The 21,143-nt window shown below is 40.9% G+C and overlaps 1 protein-coding gene across 1 annotated transcript in view; it reads left to right on the plus strand.

Annotated features, from left to right (window-relative positions):
• Positions 1–2,808: 2,808 nt before the first annotated feature.
• Positions 2,809–21,143, plus strand: part of LRP6 (LDL receptor related protein 6) — a 179,060-nt gene continuing 160,725 nt past the window's right edge. The window contains exon 1 of the mRNA XM_082636519.1: positions 2,809–3,149. Within this exon, the coding sequence (XP_082492645.1) occupies positions 3,095–3,149 (55 nt within the window). The 5' untranslated portion in view covers positions 2,809–3,094. The remainder of the gene's footprint in view (positions 3,150–21,143) is intronic.

Genomic DNA, 21,143 nt, shown 5'->3' on the forward strand with positions numbered 1-21,143 from the left:
AAGCTTAAGCTATAGATTTTCACATAAGTACCTTTAAAGAAATTGCAAAAAATATAATACATTAAAGGAAATTTAAGAACAGAAAACTAAAGTAAATCTCATATTATTTCACCATCCTAATCCCTGTTTTAGTGTATTTACTTTTGGTCTTTTCTCAAATATGTGATATTTATATATATATGTGTTTTTGTTTATACATGTATATATATTTATATTTTACATAGCGGTAGTTAAAATGTAGATGCACTTTTATATTTTTTTTTTTTTTTTTTTTTTTTTTTTCTTTTTGCGGTATGCGGGCCTCTCACTGTTGTGGCCTCTCCCGTTGCGGAGCACAGGCTCCGGATGCGCAGGCCCAGCGGCCATGGCTCACGGGCCCAGCCGCTCCGCGGCATATGGGATCCTCCCAGACCGGGGCACGAACCCGTATCCCCTGCACCGGCAGGCGGACTCCCAACCACTGCGCCACCAGGGAGGCCCTATATGTTTTTAAGCTTAATGAACTGTAAGCATTTTCCAACACTGTTTCATAGTCCTCCAAATTATAATTTTTCCAGGATTGCATATCTCATTTCCCTGCTTCGGTTGATAGCCTAAAAGCGGCTTAGGTTATACCCAGTTTTCTGTTATAAATAGAAACAGATCCAGGTTTTGGGGAACTTGAAATTTACACAATTTTGAGTCATGTTTTCAGAAAAAGAATACAAAATTATCTTACTTTTGCAAATAGGACCATGTGAACACATTGTTAGGGCCCCTCCCCAGGCTTTGGAAGGGGCCTGTGAAAGTCGGTGCGGGGGAGTCCTGAAGATTAATTTTTATTGGCTTCACAGTTATCTACCTCCAACTAGAAATAATCCTGGAATAAACATTTTGAGCATGAATTTTTCCCCCTCTTTTCCATTCTCTTCCAAGGATTCCAAGTTACTATGATACCATTCACCTTGCAGCAGTTGGGAAAGGAAATGGTCATTTATTGAGCACCTATTATATAGTGAGAAGTTTGTATATATTTTAAATTTTAATTCCTACCACAAACCTGAAGGAGGTATTATCCCCATTTTACAGATGAGAAAACTGAGGTGCAGTACACTTAAATATCACGCCCAAAGTTACACATCTAGTAACTGGCAGGGTTTTGGAGCCTACCGGTCTTATTCCAAAGCTCATGCCTTCCCATGACATCGTGTTGTCTCCACAGCCTCACAGCTTCGAGCTAATATTCTCTAGGCTACTGCTGGAAACCTGGTTCTCAGTTACCTGTTTTGAGGAGGAAGACTACAAGACTTGCAGAGTCCTGACATGTTTCTTGGAAGAAGGTAATTTAAATCAATGATGGTCAGACGTTCACAGGTGAGTTTAGGAGAAAGTGATTTGGCTTTCTGCCCTTCTGCTTACAGACACCTATGGCCTTGGTTCCGTGTGCATTTCTCGGAAGGAGCGGAGTGTCTTCAGTCGGAAGACCTGGGTTGGGTTCTGACCTGCTATGCTCTACCTGAGTGGCTTTGGGTAAGTCACTGAACTCCTCAGCTTCTCATTTTCCTCTCTGCACTAAGGATACTAAGTGACACAACCTGCCTTACCCCAGGGTAGCTGTGAGTGTCGAATCTGATGTGTGCTCAGCACTTGGTGAACTCCAATGTTACTAAGATACCAGTACCAATGCGGGAGTAGCTCCAGCTCCGCACCCATCTGCCCCCAGGTAAGGGCATGTGACAGCTGGGCAGATTGCCCCCAATGGCTCCTTTACGTTAACTCTTGGTGGCTTGCCCTCCTCCCTCCCCACCTCCCCCTTCACCCCGCACTGAAGCTGCCATGTGATTCCAGGGGCGTGTGGGTTGTTACTCCTGAATGCCCAGTGCACGGAGAGCAGCCAGCAGAGGCTGTACAAAATCAGAGTCTGAGATTCCGAGGAATCCTTTCCTCAAGCTGAAAACGGATCGTCAAAACATGCCCCACATTCATCATTAAACGCGGTTTGTAAAATCCCGAAGACAGTTCTGAGCGATTGTCCCTTTGCTCTGTCTTAGGTGCTGACGCATTTATCTTGGAATTTTATCTGCCAGTTTAGAAATCTTTAGTCCTTGTTGGACTTAATTGAGGGGGCAGTCTGTAGTTCTGGGAAACCAGGAGAAAAATTTTAAAAATCTCCGTTTTGTGTTGGCGTTTGAACACCCTTCTGGTGTTCAAACCATATCTACGTTGAAAGTCGGTGGACGCAGCATTAATTTTTATTTGCCTTAAAAAAAATAGATGCTTAAACCAATTTCCAACCCTGTGACTAAGCTCATCACCCGCGTTGGGACCCGCGTGGCTCCCCGAGCGTGGACCTGCGGCTTCGCCCGCCCCGGCCCGCCGTCCCCCGCCGCCCCTCGCGGCCCCGGCCCAGGTGGCGGCCGGCGTGGCCCGGGAGCCCCACCTGACTCGGCCGGCAGCGGCCGCACAAAGACCCGCTCAGGCGGCGGCCGGGCCGAGCCGCAGAAAGTAGTCCCGACCACGCCGTCTCCGATGTTGTTCGACGTCGCTTCACGCCCTCCGCGGGGAGGGCCGAAGGGGCCGGCCCGGGAAAGAATCCCATTGGAATGCGCCGCCGAGCGGCCTTTCCCCTCCCGCCCGCCTCTGCTCGCCCCGCAGGTCTCCCGGGGTCTCCCAGCCGAGGCCGCGCGCACGTTCCCCCTCTCCTTTTCTGGAGTGCCCGGGAGGCGGCGCCGAGGGAGGGGGCTCGCCCGCGCGCAGGGAGACCTCGGCGGCGACTCGTGCAGGCGGCGGGAGGCATATCCCTGCGCCGCTGCGTGAGAGGAAGAGGCTGAATGAGGAGCTGCGCGGGGGAAGCGGGGCGCCGGGGGAGGAGGCGGCGGCATGGAAGCAGACGCTGGCGTCGCGCGAGCCCCGGGCGGAGCGGCGCGATAGAGAGGGCGGCAGCGGCGGCGGCGGCGCGCGCGGAGCCTTGACGGGCCCCTTTCTTTCTTCTCTCTCGGGAAAGCTGGGAAGCATGAGCGTGCAGACCTGCCGCTGCGGCGGCCGCCCCGGCTCCTCGCCTCCCCCTCTTCGGGCCGCCCCTCGCCGGTGAGAGAAGCGAACGCGAGAAGGGAAGATGGGGGCCGTCCTGAGGAGCCTCCTGGCCTGCAGTTTCTGCGTGCTCCTGAGAGGTGGGGAGAAGCGGGGGAACGGGGAAGTTGGTGGGCTTTGGGGGGGGAGGGGGCCTCGTTCTGCGGTGTCTGCGGGGGGGAGGGGAGGGAGGGAGGCGAAGCAGGGGAAGAGGAGCCGGGAGAGGCCTGGTCGTGGGGAAGGAGGGAGAGAGGGGCCCGGGAGAAGGGGCTACGTGCTCCGCCCGGCCACGCTGCAGCCCCCGCCTCGCTTTACCCACCTCGTCGGGGCAGAGCGGAGCCTCCGTCCGGCCTCCCTGGCCGGGTGACACCCCGACCCCCCGGAGCCCCATTCTGTCCGAGTGACTGAAGGTCGGTGTGTCTCTTTCTGCCTGGAGTCACCGGGGACGAGGGGCTTTGTCTGGATTTTGGCTCTCGGAACGGTGGAGCCCAAGATGCTTCCACGTTGGGCTTCTCCCTCGAAGCCCCCGCCTTTTCCGTGTCGGTCCTGGGAACTTTGAGAGCTCCCTTCCTATTTTTCCAGGCCTTGTTACAACTAATAACTGGTTTCCGTTGGGGATATAACGATCGTGGGTGAGAGCGCAGTTGGAAAGTGACTCCGAGGTTAAAGGTCGAGAGGTTCAGCCTTGGGAATCGCCCGGGCTTCAGGCCATAATAAAATAGAAGCGTTGCCCTTGCAACTCCTGGCATTCAGGACTTGCCCCTATTTTCGGAGCATGCAAGTGCACAGTTGGCACCAAGTAGGAGAGTCATCCTTGGTGGAGAGGAGCCTGTCCTGGGACCTAAGTTATCATCTGCCGCGCTCCCCTGGGGACTGCTTGGCACTTTGGTAAATAACATAGGGTATTCTAGATAATTTGCCCCGAGAATCGCGTAAATTCGATGGTCCTATGGGTTTTTGTTTTTGTTTTGTAATTGGCCTGCAAAGCTGTCACATACGCTGTGACTTTTATTTTGTGACAGTTCACTGAGGTTTTTCACTGGCCCGCAAGATTTCAGCAGCTTTTCTCAGACTTATCAGTGGTGAAGTGGTGATGACTCTGATGCTACGGGGCATTTACCAGCAGAGGAATTTTAAGTACCGATTGATGCAATGACTTTGTAGCTTTGGTTTTGTTAAAACTCTCCTTGTGTTCACGGTCAGTTCTTTTCAGCTACGGAAACTCTTGGGTCTAAGGAGATTTTTAGCTATTAATTTAACAGGCTAAACTTTTGTTCAGTGTGCAAACTTACTGAGGTTTCCAGAACACGATAGAAACTAATAGTCTTGTGCTATAAATGAGCCAGATATGCCATTTTTGAGTGGATATTTATTTTAGATGAGGGTGATTGACATTTTTTTGGAGGAGGAATTTTTTTTCTTTAGTTACGCTTCAGGATTATTACGTCTGCCTGTTGTATCTTACTTTTACTTAATTACGACTCACTGTAAGCATATCCTAAATTATTTCCACGTGTAAACTCCAGAAAGCTAGTGCCCATTTCATTTTCATGGCAGAGAATTTAATGCAGTGTTATGTACTTGAGAGGTTTAATAAGTATATGTTTATTTTGTTATAGTATACTCCCTGTCGAAAGGGGATTTTGCTATAGCTGTGCAAAACAATTATATTTGACATAGAATATGTATATATTTTAAGACAGGAGATTAATAGAGTTAACAAATAGGAGAGTCAGCTGATGGGTTAAAGTCTTTGAGAAATTGAAATCCATAACCCGGGATGTTTCTGGTTGCCCAATTGTGTTTCTTGGAAGGGAAGGTTATGATGTAAATGCCACTTGTTTAACACGACGTTTGAGCCTAGAGTTGGGTTTATTCATTATTGGAATTAAAAGAAGTTGTACTTGAAGTAATATTGTGAAGTATGATATTGTTTAAGAAGACCTAGAAGAGTTAATAGCTTAAATTGCCTCATTTACACTAGCAAGCAAAGTTTCCAAAAGTGAAGCTTTCATTTTAAATGTAGTCTAATAATGGTATGAAGTGGTCTTTGAATTCAGTGTACTTAACTGTGAGTATATATTTTGAACTAAAACTGTCTTTCAGTGTGAAAGATTTTTATTCACAATTTAGATTCTTTTCATTCCATGATAATGTCATCTTCTGTTAAAATGGCAATATTAGATAACCTTGGACTCCAGGGAGAAATGTGATTAGTTTGTTGCATTAAGGTAATTTTTCTTCACAGAAAAGTTGGAACTTTAACATTGGGAAGATGGGATGATGGGAGAGTTTGGGAGACCTTTTGTCCTCTGGCCCTGTTAAATCAATAGCTGAAAGCCAGGGAGTAATGCTGTCATTATCTGGGCTGCATCCCTATCCCTATCATCAGAGGTCAAGGTGTAATGGAAAGATTTGGGAATTTCAACACCAAAATCTTGGGTTTAAAGTCCGTGCTTCACTACTTAATAACTTTGTGATTCTAGTCTAGTCAGTGAGTTTCTCTGGGCCCCAGTTTCTTTACTTGTAAAATGTGGGTAGTAATACCAAGCAAATTTGCAAATTTGTTGGGTATATTAAATGATGTACTGAATATCAAGTGATTTGCAAATGTTATTTTTTGTTATAATTTTTGATTGTGGACGTATCCTCAAATGCTGGGGATTTGAGATTTAATTTGTATGAGAGTCACAAATTCTTAAAGATAGAAGAGATCTTGATCCTTCTGGTCTAACTACTTCACTTGCAAGTGGGGAAACTCAGATTCAGAGAGATTATAACATGATCAAGATCCTACAGCTAATTAATGTTAGAGTAGGGATTTATGGTCCATTCTTTCAGCAATTAGGTGTGGTATACCTACTATATATCAGGCTCTGATGGTATATTGGTGAGCAAAATCGACACGGGCCCTGCTCTCATGGACCTCACGGTCTAGGTTGCCATCCTTACTTCCATCCAGGTGCTGGTTAGAAAAGATTATAGCTCTGATTTCTTAGAGGAAATATTTTTTATAAGAATATAAGTTTTGGAATACCATAAGTGTGTATGATCTGTAAATACTATGTCTAGCTTATTTTGAGAAGGCTTTGTTGTTTTATAAGAATTCTTTGTTACTTACCTTTTGTTGTTGTTATTTGTTTTGGTGGGGTGTTGGTAAATACTGTCAGCACAAGCCACTAGTGTTTCCCATCTTAAATTTTTATAGGAGTGGTCCTTGGAAAATTGTTTAGTATCAGGTATAACGACGTATTGGGAAGATAGAATGAATTTTGGTGTGGGAATCAGGAGAATTCGATTCTTATTCTAAGTTTGTCATTTGCTAGCTGTGTGACCTTGGATAAGTTACCTAATCTCTGTACACCTTCGGTTGGGATAATGAATCCTTTTGGAGGTTCTCACTTCATATTAACACACTAAGGGCTCTGAGAGGTTCTGAGGTAGAGACCAGTTTTAACTTTGTTTAATCCACTGTTTCCCAAAGTAGACAATGAATTTTTTCGTAAATCCTTTTAATATGCTGCTGAACCTTTGTTCCAAGCAACACACGTAGAGAGAACCTGGACTAGGTAACCCTTTAAGCGTTAGGTTGAGTCATGTGAATTGATATTTGATGATAATTTCATATAGTTGAATCTGATACTTTAATCCCTTCTCACTTACTTGGCTTTAGATTTGCTCATCTGACTAGGAAATAATTTGACTGGTTATGAAACTTCAGAGTTTCAGCTCATTGTTATCATCAGGCCTAACAGTGATTTCCCATGGTTAAGTTTTTCAGAGAATTTTTCTTTTCTTTAATTGGAGGTTTTTCCATTTGCTGAACTGAAATGCTTTTCTGTATAGTTATATATGCTTTGACTATCAGAAAGGTTTGTCTTTTTTGAATATCAAAGAAGATTCTGTGAAGGAGTATATAAATGGAAAATATTTTATGTGAATTTATAAATTGAATATATTGGAAAAACAAGTAATACAGGTTATAGTTCTGCTTAGGCCATGGGTAAATACTCTGAGAAAATTCATTTTCATCATGGAAATTTTATTGCAAGTTGATATTCAGAGAAGATGATAAAGAGGGGCACTGTAGCAGAAAAGTATGGGCTTTGTTGACAAATCAGGTTCATCTTCCACCACTTTATGTAGCCTTGGACAAGTTACTTAGCTTTAGTTTCTTCTACTATTTCTTCTACTATTAGACGGGGATAATACCTTCCAAGATTTCTGTGAGAACTGATCAAGTGTTTGCAAAGGGATAGCACAGTGCACAGTCTGTGGACTTAGAGTAAATGGTCACTATTGTCAAGATGGCTAATTTAAAAGAAATGTTAATGCACAGTAAAGACGAGTAAAACATTTATGTTCTGGGCACTGTTTTAGACAGTTTTAAACCAGTGGTTTTTGAACTTGATTCTTTTGCAACTGGAACAAACTCCATAAAATACTTTTACTTTTGATATTTTCTATTTTGTTTTATATAAACAAGATGGCCACTATCTACTAAATTTATTTTACCTTCTAAAGGATCGCAACTTGAACACTTTTAGGTGATTATTATAAATAAGCTAGAGAATAAATAGTTTGGTTGATTATAATACATATTTACTTATTTAAAAGTTGTCCATACTTACGGGCAAAATAATTTTATCAAAGTATTGTCTAATTGAGAATTTTATTGTATTTGTTTATAATAATTAAAATCAGTTGATGGACTTCTCCCTGGTAGGATGGGTAAATGCTCTACTGAGCTCCTGCGTTGTGTATTTCAGTCTTTGTGTGAGAGTCTTTTACACATCTTCTGTAAAAGGGCCTCCTCTTAATGAATAGAACCCTGCTCCATGTGAATAACTTTGAAATTTAGTCAGATACATGGACTAGGCAACCTAAAGAATAGGATATTTGCCTTTGAGATTATTCATTTAAAATATAATTCATCATAAATACAAGGAAAACTGTTATTTGATATTATTAGCACATGCTTTTGTTTCTCAAGCTGTTTGTGTTATTTGTGGCAGTGACTGTCCTCACAAAAAAGTCATGCAGATGTGAGACTGGAAAATACTAAAATGTACCTGGGCTCAATTTGGTGAACATTTCAGGTACTTCAGTGCTGTGATCCTATTAGCTATAATGTAACTTGCTAATTTTTGTTTCTGTGATACCTTGCTTGGAAGGGCCAAGCACTTGGGGATGTGAAGTGAACTCATATTTTCAGGCAAAAAAGAAAAAAAAAGTGAAAATTTAAATTATTAATTGACACTATAAAGACGAATGACTGACCTAAGGCCAGATTGCTTGTACTCTGGGCAGTAATTTTACATGCAGTGCTTTCTGTATGCATCTAGTTTCATCTGGACCTTAATATGGTTTTGAAAATGATACCAATCACTTTTGATAGGGGAACGTAAGTAACATTGTAATTTTGGAGTTTGCACATAGGTGGTTTGTCATATTACTGTAAAATAAAAACTAGTCCAGGTTTAGGTAAGGAGAGACTTTATTCAAAAGGATTATTGCAGAAGGGAGAATGCTCTTCTGTCGGATCTGCAGGCATCTCAAAATAAAACACAAAAAGACTCTTCTTTTATGGAGAAGGGTGAGCAGGACTAGCAGAGACTTTGTGAGAGTGGGGACCGAGTGGGCGAGGGTGAGCAGATTGCGTGGTCAAGATAGTTCAACTGGAGTTTTCTTTATTTACTGCAGTCAGTTGATGGCTTGGAATGAGCTGTTAAGGGAGCCTAAGAGCATCTGCTTGCTTAAATTTAGGGCAAGCCAAACTTCAGGGGCTTGTGGGAAAGGAGAAAAGCCTGACTAAAGTGTGGTCAAGCCAAGTCAGTGGATAAGCAAGGGTAGTTGTGAGCACTTGGTCAGTCCTGCTGCTGTTTAAAAGAAAATTTGTCAGTCTTAGGGATATGTTTTAGTCAGCTCAGGCTGCTACAACAAAAACATTATAGACTAGATGGCTTATAAACAACAGAAATTTATTTCTCACAGTTCTGGAGGTTGGTAACCCAACAGCAGGGTGCCAGTATGGTCGGGTTCTGTTGAGGACCCTCTTCCAGTTTGCAGACTGCTGAGCTCTCTTTGTATCCTCACAGGGCAGAGAGGAGAGGAAGCAAGCTCTCTCTGGACTTTTATAAGGGTGCTGATCCTGTTTGTGAGGACTCTACCCTTATGACCTCATCTAATTCTAATTACCTCCCAAAGGCCCCACCTCCTAATACATTCACATGAGGGGGAGTGTAGGGTTTCAACATATGAATTTTGGGGGACACAGACATTCAGTCCACAACAAAGTAGGCTAAAGTCATTGTGAAGTTGGTCTCATTAGATTGGTCTCATTATTTATGTAGGTGTAGGCATTTTAGGTCTGCTTCAAAGGGACTTTTTATAAGGAATCTTGGATTGAACTTTTAAAAGCCTCTTGAGGCCAGGAAGCTAAGTCAAGTACTCACCATTGGGTTTCATTTGCAGTACCTATAGATTTGGGTAAATTCCTAAGGTCCCCAAAATATCCTAGGGTTCCTGGGCCTGCCTGGAATTGACCTTGCTTACTTTACCTGTAAGTCTGGGAACTGTAAGCTAGGTACCAGTCTAGTTTTCCCAAGGGAACTGTAAGCATTGTTCCATAAAATCAATCACAGCTCCTTAAAAGTAACTGGTGGTATTAGATTAAGTGAACATGACTTTCAAATATGACATCCAGTCAAAGCCTTGGTTGCATTATGTTTCCAACCGGGAGGACAGACTTTTATTGAACCTATACAAATAACTATGTTGCCATGAAAATAAGAATACTCATTGAAATAAGAGTTTTGTTTTTGAATTATGGATGAATTAGGGAGAAAAAGATAAATGTTTTTATTTCTGTTTACAAAAGCATAGTCTGCTAAAATTGTCAATGAATTACAGATAGCTTAAGAGAAATGAGAAATGAATTCCTTATATCCAGAAAATAGGACATTAAAGCATCAGCAGTATTTTAAAACCCATAATCATCCTTCATCAGTTTATTCAGTCCTGTGTGATTAATTCTTGTTCTACTAGATCTTGGGTTAACAGTCTCATGAATCCATCTGCTTCACTAGTTTTTTGGGAATCCTGACTCAGTCCACTGGTATAGTCTTGAAGTTATGTAAGTGATGCCATCAGAAGCTTGTGCCCAGGAGTTACCGGTATAGTCCTCTTTCAACAATCCTTTTTTTGTTGAAGACAAGCACTTGGCCTGTAGCTCATTTGCAGGCACTTTCAGGGAAGCATCGAAGTAAAACAAAAAACACTCTGTAGATGACAAAAGACTTAAAATGGTGGTGATGACTTATACGGGTAGTTTTAAAAGTGAAAGATCTGATGAGAGTTTGTTATAAAAAATAATGCAGTTGGGCTTCCCTGGTGGTGCAGTGGTTAAGAATCTGCCTGCCAATGCAGGGGACAGGGATTCGAGCCCTGTACTGGGAAGATCCCTCATGCCATGGGGCAACAAAGCCCGTGCGCCACGACTGCTGAGCCTGTGCTCTAGAGCCCGCGAGCCACAACTACTGAAGCCCATGCGCCTAGAGCCTGTGCTCTGCAACAAGGGAAGCCACCGTGATGAGAAGAAGCCCACGAACCACAATGAAGAGCAGCCCCCGCACGCCGCAACTAGAGGAAACCCATGTGCAGCAATGAAGACCCAATGCAGCCAAAAATAAATAAATAAATAAAATTTAAAAATCTAAAAAAAAAAAAAAAAAATGCAGTTGATGAATAAGTTTGGTTGTTTTTTTTTTTTTTTTTTTTTTTTTTGCGGTACGCGGGCCTCTCACTGTTGTGGCCTCTACCGTTGCGGAGCACAGGCTCCGGACACGCAGGCTCAGCGGCCATGGCTCATGGACCCAGCCGCTCCGCGGCATGTGGGATCTTCCCGGACCGGGGCACGAACCCACGTCCCCTGCATCATCAGGCGGACTCTCAACAACTGCGCCACCAGGGAAGCCCTGGTTGTTTTTATGGCATGCAAACCAAAATAAAATCAGTCCAGAAAAGTTTTAGGCAAGATAGCTATAAGCATAATGATTAACCTTATTTTAAAAAAGAGTAGCTATTACATCTGATTTATGAGTATAAATGAATATAACTGTTATACAGAAAAAGACTTAAAGATATGCAGTAATCCTGAGACATAATGTGTCATGAAGCATATAGTTAGAGCATATCAAGAATATATCAAGAGGGCTTCCCTGGTGGCGCAGTGGTTGAGAGTCTGCCTGCCGATGGAGGGGACGCGGGTTCGTGTCCTGGTCTGGGAAGATCCCATATGCCGCGGAGCGGCTGGGCCCGTGAGCCATGGCCGCTGAGCCTGCGCGTCCGGAGCCTGTGCTTCACAATGGGAGAGGCCACAACAGTGAGAGGCCCACGTACCGCAAAAAAAAAAAAAAAAAAAAAAAAAAAAAAAAAGAATATGTCAAGATTATCAAGTAAAAATTTTTAGTTAAGTCTGGAATAAGTCCTAAACATCTGTATAATAAAATTCAGTAAGTAGGTTAAGTGAATCCCTGGTGGAGAACCACTCACTGGCCTACCAGTTATATACTGTATTCAAATTAGAGAAGTGAAATTGTGACCAAGGTAACATTAAAAAAAATCATAAAAAAGAAAAATCAAAATTGTAATTGATGACTCTGTACTGTTGTCTAAAAATATCAGACAAAGCACCACTGGGACTCAGGAAATGGAAACACATTGTGAACACTGAGGCTAGTGATAAATTTCTAGGAACTTCATCCAGTTTTTGAAATAATCGTATTAACATTTTACCCATACTGATTTAATCTAGGGAGGGTAAGCCTCTCTTCTGATTTGACAGTGCTTCCCATGCAAATCATAACATTGATCAAATAAACCAATTATTTTTAGTACCTCTCTTCTTACAAAGTGAAAGAATTAATCCTTTGTGAACTTCTAGGGGCCCTTTGGGAAATTTTAAAGACAGTTGTAGGTGCAAAAGACATCATTTAGTATTTGAATTTGAAAAGGCAGAATGTCAAAAGTTGTCAGGAGGTTTGAACATTCAATTACATAGGATCATGGATCAGTGAGAAAAAATACCTGGCAACCTATTTAACCAGTGTCAAAAAAATATTTTTTTAAAAGTGAACATAGGAAAGAACTTTAGCTCTTTCAAAAGTGAGAAGACTTTTTAAAATGATAAGACATGATAAAATTAACACCAAGTACAGGAAATTCTGAAAAGACACCGAATTTTTGGCTTCTAAGGAGATTGATTACTCAGAAAGCGAAGAAAAACCTTTTATAACCTCTTTATTAACAGCGGATCAGAACCCAAGAAAATTTTGTCATTTTAGTAGAAAACCAGATTTTAGTTTTATACAAGTATAATGTTTGATACTGAAGCACTTTCTGAAAATCTTACAAATAAACCTGTCAAGTCTTAGCTGGCTTTGACCGTGACAAATAAAATTCTTTTTATCATCAACTTGTTATAACTTTCTCTGTCCATGCAGGTTTTGTTCTGCATGTTCCTCTTTCTCATTCTGGAACACTTAGTCATTTTACTTTAGGACCGTTTTTTTTTTTTCCCTTAAAAACACATTCTGCGTATAGAGTTGTTCCTTTCTGTCATTATTTCTATTACAGTCTCATTTACATACAAGGTTATAACTTATAATTACAGTAACTACTATTTTACAGAGAAAACTATGAGGTGGATAGTTGTGAACTGTCTGTCATACACCAACATTTTGTAGTAGACTGGCAGAGTTTATGAATATACATCTTACAACTTCTTATAGCCATGCACTTCCAGATAGTACAACTTCTCAATGTGACAAAAATGAATATGTTCTTTGATAGACTCAAATATGTGTAGCTTCTTGGTACCATGAAAATAGGAGGCAAAAACTTGTATAAACTTGAAATGCTTATGCTTCAGTGTTCTTACTTAGAAATGACCTAGGTATTTAATGAATATCCATGGACTAACTTAGCATAAGTCTAAGGTTTTAAGTTACTAAAAGATTTTGGAAACTATCTTCAAGTTGGCTTATTACAAGATATAATTACTTTTGAAGTACAATTTGTCAGAATAATAATTCAACTTGGCTAAGTACAAATGTAGATATAATGCTAGTTTATTCTGTCAATAAACCTGTAAAAATTTAGGAAGAACATATTCAAGTAGAATAAAAACCTATTCTTGTGTTATACTTAATGCCCATAACTCAGAAGACATAGATGTTTTTATTAAACCAACAATATCAAACTGGTCTCACATACCAAAGATTTGCCTAAATGTATGTTCACTTGGATTTTTAAAACATTTGGGTTAGTTTCTAAGAATTTTAATTTCCTTAACTTCTGGAAATCTTAGAAGTACTTTTATATGAGCACTTTTTGTTGTTACTTTAACAACTTTATTGAGATATTCACACACCATACAATTCACCCATGTCACGTGTAGAGTTCAGTAGTTTTTAGTCTATTCACATATTCTGCCACCATCACCGCAATCAATTTTAAAACATTTTCATCACTCCAAAAAGAACCTGTGAGCACCTATTTATCTTCAAGCTAATCAGAATAGAACTCCTTCAAGGGATTTCATAATCTAAAATTATACTAAACAATACCATCTGAAGGTAGGGAAGTATTTTATGTATATATATAACATACATACATATGTACATAAAACATACAAATAGCTTATAGCGTCAGTTTGAAAGTTTCAGCTCACTGATGGTTTATGTAGAAGAGCTAGTTCTTATCCTTCCTTTATCTTTGTGTTTCTGGCAGATAGGGCAGGTTGAGGTTACCTACCCAGTCACTGTGAAGGCTAAAGTCTTCCCACCATTATTTGTGGAGGAGACTTTTCAGATTTGCTTTGCCCTGACGTGTAATCTTATGGAGGCTGTGGACTACATTTTGAGTGAGGGACCAAAGAGAGACCAAGGGCTGTTTGGGTGTCTCAGAAGCTCATTTGAGTGGATAAAAGATCCAGCCTGTTTCCAATTTGTGTTTTTAACTTTAGGTCCCTGAGCCCCTCATGAATCCCTAGTGGGGGGAAAAGGGAGCCTTAAAGTGCTAGTGACTACAGGGAATTGAGGGGTTGGAGTAAGAAGGGAAAGGTCTGACAGGGTGGATAGAGGAGTGGAGGAGACTGGGGTATTAAAGGAGGATAGGTAAAGGATTTAAGGGAAGGTTGAGGTTGGTAAAATGGAGGAAGGAAGAGAGATGGTGATGGGAGAGGAGAGGTTTTAGGGAGATCCTGTTTCCCAAGGAGGACATTGAAGTTCTAAATTGTCTTTAGTAACATTTTGCCATTTTTGAAGATACTGGACTGAATTAGGGCTGTAATGGTGAAGCATGTGGTCGGTCAGTGGGAGAAGACGGAGGGTGCTCAATAGAGTGACAGTTACCTGTTGGGTTAGATAATTAAACAAGACATAAGAATTTTTTTTCTTTTCCATTTTTTTTACATCTTTATTAGAGTATAATATCAGCTATACATATATCCCCATATTTCCTCCCTCTTGCGTCTCCCTCCCACCCTCCCTATCCCACCCCTCTAGGTGGTCAAAAGCACCCAGCTGATCTCCCTGTGCTCTGCGGCTGCTTCCCACTAGCTATCTATTTTCCATTTGGTAATATATGTACGTCCATTGCCACTCTCTCACTTTGTCCCAGCTTACCCTTCCCCCTCCCCGTGTCCTCAAGTCCATTTTCTAAGTCTGCGTCTTTATTCCTGTCCTGCCCCTAGGTTCTTCATAACCATTTTTTTAAATTCCATATATATGTGTTAGCATACGGTATTTGTTTTTCTTTTTCTGACTTACTTCACTCTGTATGACAGACTCTAGGTCCATCCACTTCACTACAAATAACTCAATTTTGTTTCTTTTTATGACTGAGTAATATTCCATGGTATATATGTGCCACATCTTCTTTATCCATTCATCTGTTGATGGACACTTAGGTTGCTTCCATGTCCTGGCTATTGTAAATAGAGCTGCAGTGAACATTGTGGTACATGACTCTTTTTGAATTATGGTTTTCTCAGGGTATATGCCCAGTAGTGGGATTGCTGGGTCGTATGGTAATTCTATTTTTAGTTTTTTAAGGAACCTCCATACTGTTCTCCATAGTGGCTGTATCAATTTACATTCCCACCAGCAGTGCAAGAGGGTTCCCTTTTCTCCACACTGTCTCCAGCATTTATTGTTTGTCGACTTTTTGATGATGAACACATAAGAATTTAAAGGAGCTGGGAAAGGGTATTCCCTTGTGAAGAGCCAAGGAAATTCCCTTGTGTAATCTCCATTATAGGAGTTAGGGAAGTTAGAAGAGGCCTCACAGAAGAGCTGGGAATATTCCCCCTCAAGAGTTAGGGTGTGGTTATCTACTCAGAGAGTCAAAGAAAAAAATTCTTTGCTGGAAAATATCAAGGTAACTTCTTACCATGTTGCAACAGATAAGAGGTCTGCAGCACTGGTTAAAGAGTTGAACTCAAGGAAAGATCCCTGAATCTCTGAGCAGGAGAGGAGTTTAAATGACTCACAAAGTGTCATTATTGAGGTGGGGATGGCATGGGTCCATAGGTGAGGTCAATACCCATCCAAGTCATGTCACTCACTATACAGATGTCAAATACAAATAAATGCCTGCTTGGTAAGGCGAGCCTTTATTAAAAAAGACTTTTGCAATAAGGAGAATGACCACAAGGTATGCAGGTATCTCAGAATCAAACCCAAAAAGGCTTTACTCTTATATGTAGAAATGAATAGTGCCAGCAGGATCTTTGTGGGAAAGTGGGACAAGTGGGTAGAGGTTAGCAGATGACATGACCGGGGTAGTTTTAACAGGAGATTTTTTTTGTGTGTATGGTCAGCTGATACTTCAAATGAGTCCTTAAGAGAGGATGTTCTGGATTGTCTTGCTTAAGGTTAGAGCTAGCCAAAGTTTAGGGCACAGAAGCCTCCAAGTCAGTGTGTAAGTTGGGCATTTGTATGCATTTGGCCAGTACTTAATGTAAAATCCTTTACGGTTTATGACAAGTATGTTTTTACATCAGGTTCTAAAAAATTCCTTTTAAATATTAATAAATGTTTATTATATGGCCGTCATACAGTGAACTGTGATAGGGATTCCCCAAATTAGTTAAAAGGTATGGCTCCTGTTCCCAAGTGGCAGAGGTCCTAGTTGAAGAAGGAAATATACCTAAAAAAATGCTAATATCAAATAGGTGGTGAAGACTGTAAGGGTGCAAAGAAGGAAAGCTGAGGCAATTGGAAAGATTCTTGGAATAGATAAGGTTTGAATCTGGCCTTGAAGGATTTGCTTGCTGGATAAGGTTAGAGAAATATGGAGCGTGCAGGAAAATGAATACACTGGTGATAGAGTATGATGTGCTCGCAAGTTAATGTGTTAAAAACTAGTTTGTATGACGCAGAGACTATAAAAGGTAAGTTAGAGTCATAGGCAGAAAGCACCCGGTGGAGGCCTGAGGTATTGAGGCTTTTAATTTTAGGCACAGGAAATCAGAAACCTTTTTGAGTTGGATAAAGTAGAAGTCTTAGAAGTAGAAAAGGGAAGGGAGAGTGTTGAGATCATTTACTATTGAGGTAGTTTAGGCCTGAGGTTATGGAGGTCTAGAGTAGGCTAGTGGTTCTAAAAAATGGAAAAGAAGAGGCAAATTTAAGGACATGCTAAAGGAGAATCAACAAGACAGTGAGTGATTGGCAGACGGGGGGAGAAAGGTGGGTGTCAAGGATGGCTCCATGGCACACCAGTAGGATTAGGAAAATTGTGTTACCATTGACTCTTGAGGGTTTTCTTTGGGGGAAAGGTGATGCATTTAATTTTATGGCAGGAAGAGACGGCAAACTTCCTCATCTACACTCTTTGTTCCCTAAGTAAGAGAGTGTAGAAGAGAAGATTATCCAAGTTCACCTGGTTAACCAGCAACTCTATTCAGGTAATTTTCAAGTCATCACCTCCAGCCTAAGCCTCAGTTCTACGCATATAACTTCTTGTTGGCCATCTCAGTATCCTGTTTCTTGAATCTCCCATGGCTCCTGCCAGGTCCCTGCTCTCAGAAAGCTTTGTTTTAATAAAGCTCACCTTGCTGCCACCAAGAGAATAATTATATTAATCACAAAACCTTACAGTATTGGTATACACTTAATATAACCACCCATTAGTTATTAACTCCTTTAGTCTAACTTCCCACCTATCACTCAGCTGAAACTGCTTTCTCCAAGTCTTCATAACCAAATCCAGCTGGCCTTTTCTCAGTCCTTATTCTTCTCTGCAGCATTCAAAAATGTTGACCATATCCCCACCTATGTAGAATGTTCTGCACACTATACTATACTATTATTCCTCTGATCATGCTTCATCTGTCTTTTAGTTTCAGATCTTCCCTCCCACTTAGCAAACATAGGTATAGACTAAGAAAGGAGGAAGGGCAACTTGTCATTTGAGACTGAGGACAAAATAGAGGAGGATGGGTGGGATCTAGAGAGATTTTTGAGAAGTTTAAAGTAAGATGTTGGGGATGTATGACACTTACCTTGCTTCCTGCTTCACTGAGATTACTTTGTGAGATGATCTGGGATGAAGGATTCAAAGCATGGAATTTGTCTTCAGGAAAGCAGAAGAAGTTTAGAAAGGCACTAGGGAAAGATTGGTAGGAAGTTAATAAAGGAAAATAAGGATTTCTAAGCACCTGTGAAGGTTCACTAAAGAGATATGAAGGTGGTTATTTGGGTTATCTGGGTATTAGGAAGTCTGAAGGTAAGTGCTTTGGAGTGGAAGATACTGAGTGCATGGCACATACGCTACAACTAGGGGCAAGTGTGTGTGGATCCAGTGTATTTCTTTAGTAGGTTAAAACAGTATTACAAATCAAATTATACCTTTCAGATGTCCCATTTAATGTATTGCTAAGTAGATACTGGTGACAATATTGTGGAAAGTACTGAAGTATCAGAAGGGCGGTTGGACAGGATGAAATCTGGGATTTCTTTTAATGGCGTGTATAGGTTTATGTATAGTCCTTCAGGAGTCCTCAATGACAAGCACTACTGCCAACTTAAATTAACTTGTTCTCACCCTCCCCCCAGCCCCGCTTCTTTTTGTACTCTTAAGGCTTGTGAGGCCTTAAATGACCAGAAAGGTTCTTTGGACTTTGTAGACCACGTATTTAGTAGAAATGTTAATGTTTGACTTGAAACCCATAAAAGACATTTAGCTGGCACTTAATGCCATATGCAGATTTGGTATAGTTTTCCAAGGAAAGTGCCATAAAGAAAGGTGCCAAATAAATATCAGATTATTATCACTCTTGGATTTTAAGTTGTAAATGCTCTGGGGCTATTTCTCAGCCTTGTGCAGCACTTAACATTGTACCCTTAACTAATATTGACCTTTCTTCTGATTTTTATAATTGGCGCATAATATGAGGGGCTCAGTATAAGCGCAGTGAACACTATGTGGACTGATAAATCAGTGTGCTGTATGAAGGCCTGAAATGAGCTAAAAGTGAATCTGTGAGGGAAATTTACTAATTTGCCAATAGCAGCTGTAGGTACGCAGAATAAGCAGAAAGGGCTCTTAGTCACTTTTTAAAAAAGCTGTCCGCCCATCAGTTTTTGACTAAGAAAGTTGGACTTAAGCTTAGTTAGAAGGGAAGTTCATGTTGTGCTTACTGATGAAAATAGTGGACTTCATAACTCCATTTGGCAGACACTACCCATAAACTGGCTTAAACATCACTTTTTTCTTTACTGTTTTTGAGCACCTTAATTTTTTTAAAAAATTACTTTCTTAAAGAGGGAGTGGTTAGTTTTCAGTGGCACTTGGTCTTGGCTTCGGATGACTGTTTTAGACCTTTAGTAAGTAATTGTGAGAGAAGATCATGTAGATTATCGCATCGTAACTCTGGTCTTATTTTTGCTGCCTCGTCTGTGTTCTTCATCTCAGCCTCTAGATCTGTGCTATCCATACGACCACTTGTCTACTTAAATTTAAATGAATTAAGATTAAATAAAATTAAAAATTTATTTTTTAGCCATACTAGCCATCTTTTAAGTGCTCCATAGCCACATGTGGCCAGTGGCTATTGTATTGCACAGTGGAGAGAACACTTCTATCATCATAGAAATTTCTGTTGGATAGTGGTGCTCTAGATCTTTAATTACTGTTGATACCAGGAAAGTAGATGTCAGAAGCTTGGAGTAAATGCTTTAAAAAAACCAAAACGCATATTTTGGGTGAAAAAAAAAAAGAAGCATTTATACTACTTTGGTCCTAACACCTTCAAGAGCTTTCTCAGAGTTAAATATCTCTTTCGGATAGGCTTTATATTTAGTTTTGGTATTAGGTCTTATTCAAAGATCATTCTAATAATAATATAAAACAATAAAAATAGTTGTATTAAGAACTATATCTGCCAGACTGTTTTATTAAGGTATAATTGATAATTCAACAAATTGCACATATGTAAAGTTTAAAGTTTAATAAGTTTTGACATATGTATGCACTTCTGGAGCCATCATCACAGTCAGCGTGATATAACCATCACCTACAAAAGTTTCCTCATGCCCCTTTATCATCCCTCCTCCTCTTCTTTTTCACCCTCTCTCCCCACCTCCAGACAACCACCGATCTGCTTTTTGTTACAATAGATTAATCTGAATTTTCTAAAATTTTATATAAATGGAGTATGCAATATATACACTTTTTTTCTGACTTATTTTATTCTACATAATTATTTTGAGATTCACCCAAATTACATAAATAGTTCATTCCTTTGTTTTTTTGGCACGCAGGATTTTAGTTTCCTGCCTGGGGATTGAACCCGTGCCCACTGTAGTGGAAGCGCGGAGTCTTAACCACTGGACTGCCAGGGAATTCCCAATAGTTCATTACTTTTTTTTTTTTTTTTTAAATTTATGTTTGGCTGCATTGGGTCTTCGTTGCTAAGTGCGGGCTTTCTCTAGTTGCGGCGAGCAGGGGCTGCTCTTCGTTGTGGTGTGCAGGCTTCTCATTGCAGTGGCTTCTCTTGTTGTGGAGCACAAGCTCTAGGCGCGTGGTCTTCAGTAGTTGTGGCATGCGGGCTCAGTAGTTGTGGCTTGTGGGCTCTAGAGCACAGGCTCAGTGGTTGTGGTGCACAGGCTTAGTTGCTCCGCGGCATGTGGGATTTCCCCGGGTCAGGGCTCAAAGCTGTGTCCCCTGCATTGGCAGGCAGATTCTTAACCATTGCACCACCAGGGAAGTCCCCATTACTTTTTTTTTTGAAATTATTTTTATTATTTTTTATACAGATTTTTATTAGTTATGCATTTTACACACATCAGTGTATACATGTCAATCCCAATCTCCCAATTCATCACACCACCACCCCCTGCCGCTTTCCCTCCTTAGTGTCCATACGTTTGTTCTCTACATCCATGTCTCAGTTTCTGTCCTGCAAACCGGTTCATCTGTACCATTTTTCTAGGTTCCACATATATGCGTTAATATATGATATTTGTTTTTCTCTTTCTGACTTACTTCACTCTATGACAGTCTCTAGATCCATCCATGTCTCAACAAATGACCCAGTTTCGTTCCTTTTTATGGCTAATATTCCATCGTATATATGTACCACATCTTCTTTATCCATTTGTCTGTCGATGGGCATTTAGGTTGTTTCCAGGACATGACTATTGTAAATAGTGCTTCAGTGAACATTGGGGTGCATGTGTCTTTTTGAATTATGGCTTTCTCTGGATATATGCCCAGTAGTGGTGTTGCTGGGTCATAGGGTAATTCTATTTTTAGTTTTTTAAGGAACCTCCATACTGTTCTCCAAAGTGGCTGTATCAATTCACTTTCCCACCAGCAGTGCAAGAGGGTTCCCTTTTCTCCACACCCTCTCCAGCATTTGTTGTTTGTAGATTTTCTGACGATGCCCATTCTAACTGGTGTGAGGTGATACCTCATTGTAGATACCTCATTGACTTGCATTTCTTTAATAATTAGTGGTGTTGAGCAGCTTTTCATGTGCCTCTTGGCCATCTGTATGTCTTCTTTGGAGAAATGTTTATTTAGGTCTT

The sequence above is a fragment of the Mesoplodon mirus genome, assembly GCF_964341445.2.
Source record: "Mesoplodon mirus genome assembly, chromosome: 11".
Taxonomy (NCBI): Eukaryota; Metazoa; Chordata; class Mammalia; order Artiodactyla; family Ziphiidae; genus Mesoplodon; species Mesoplodon mirus.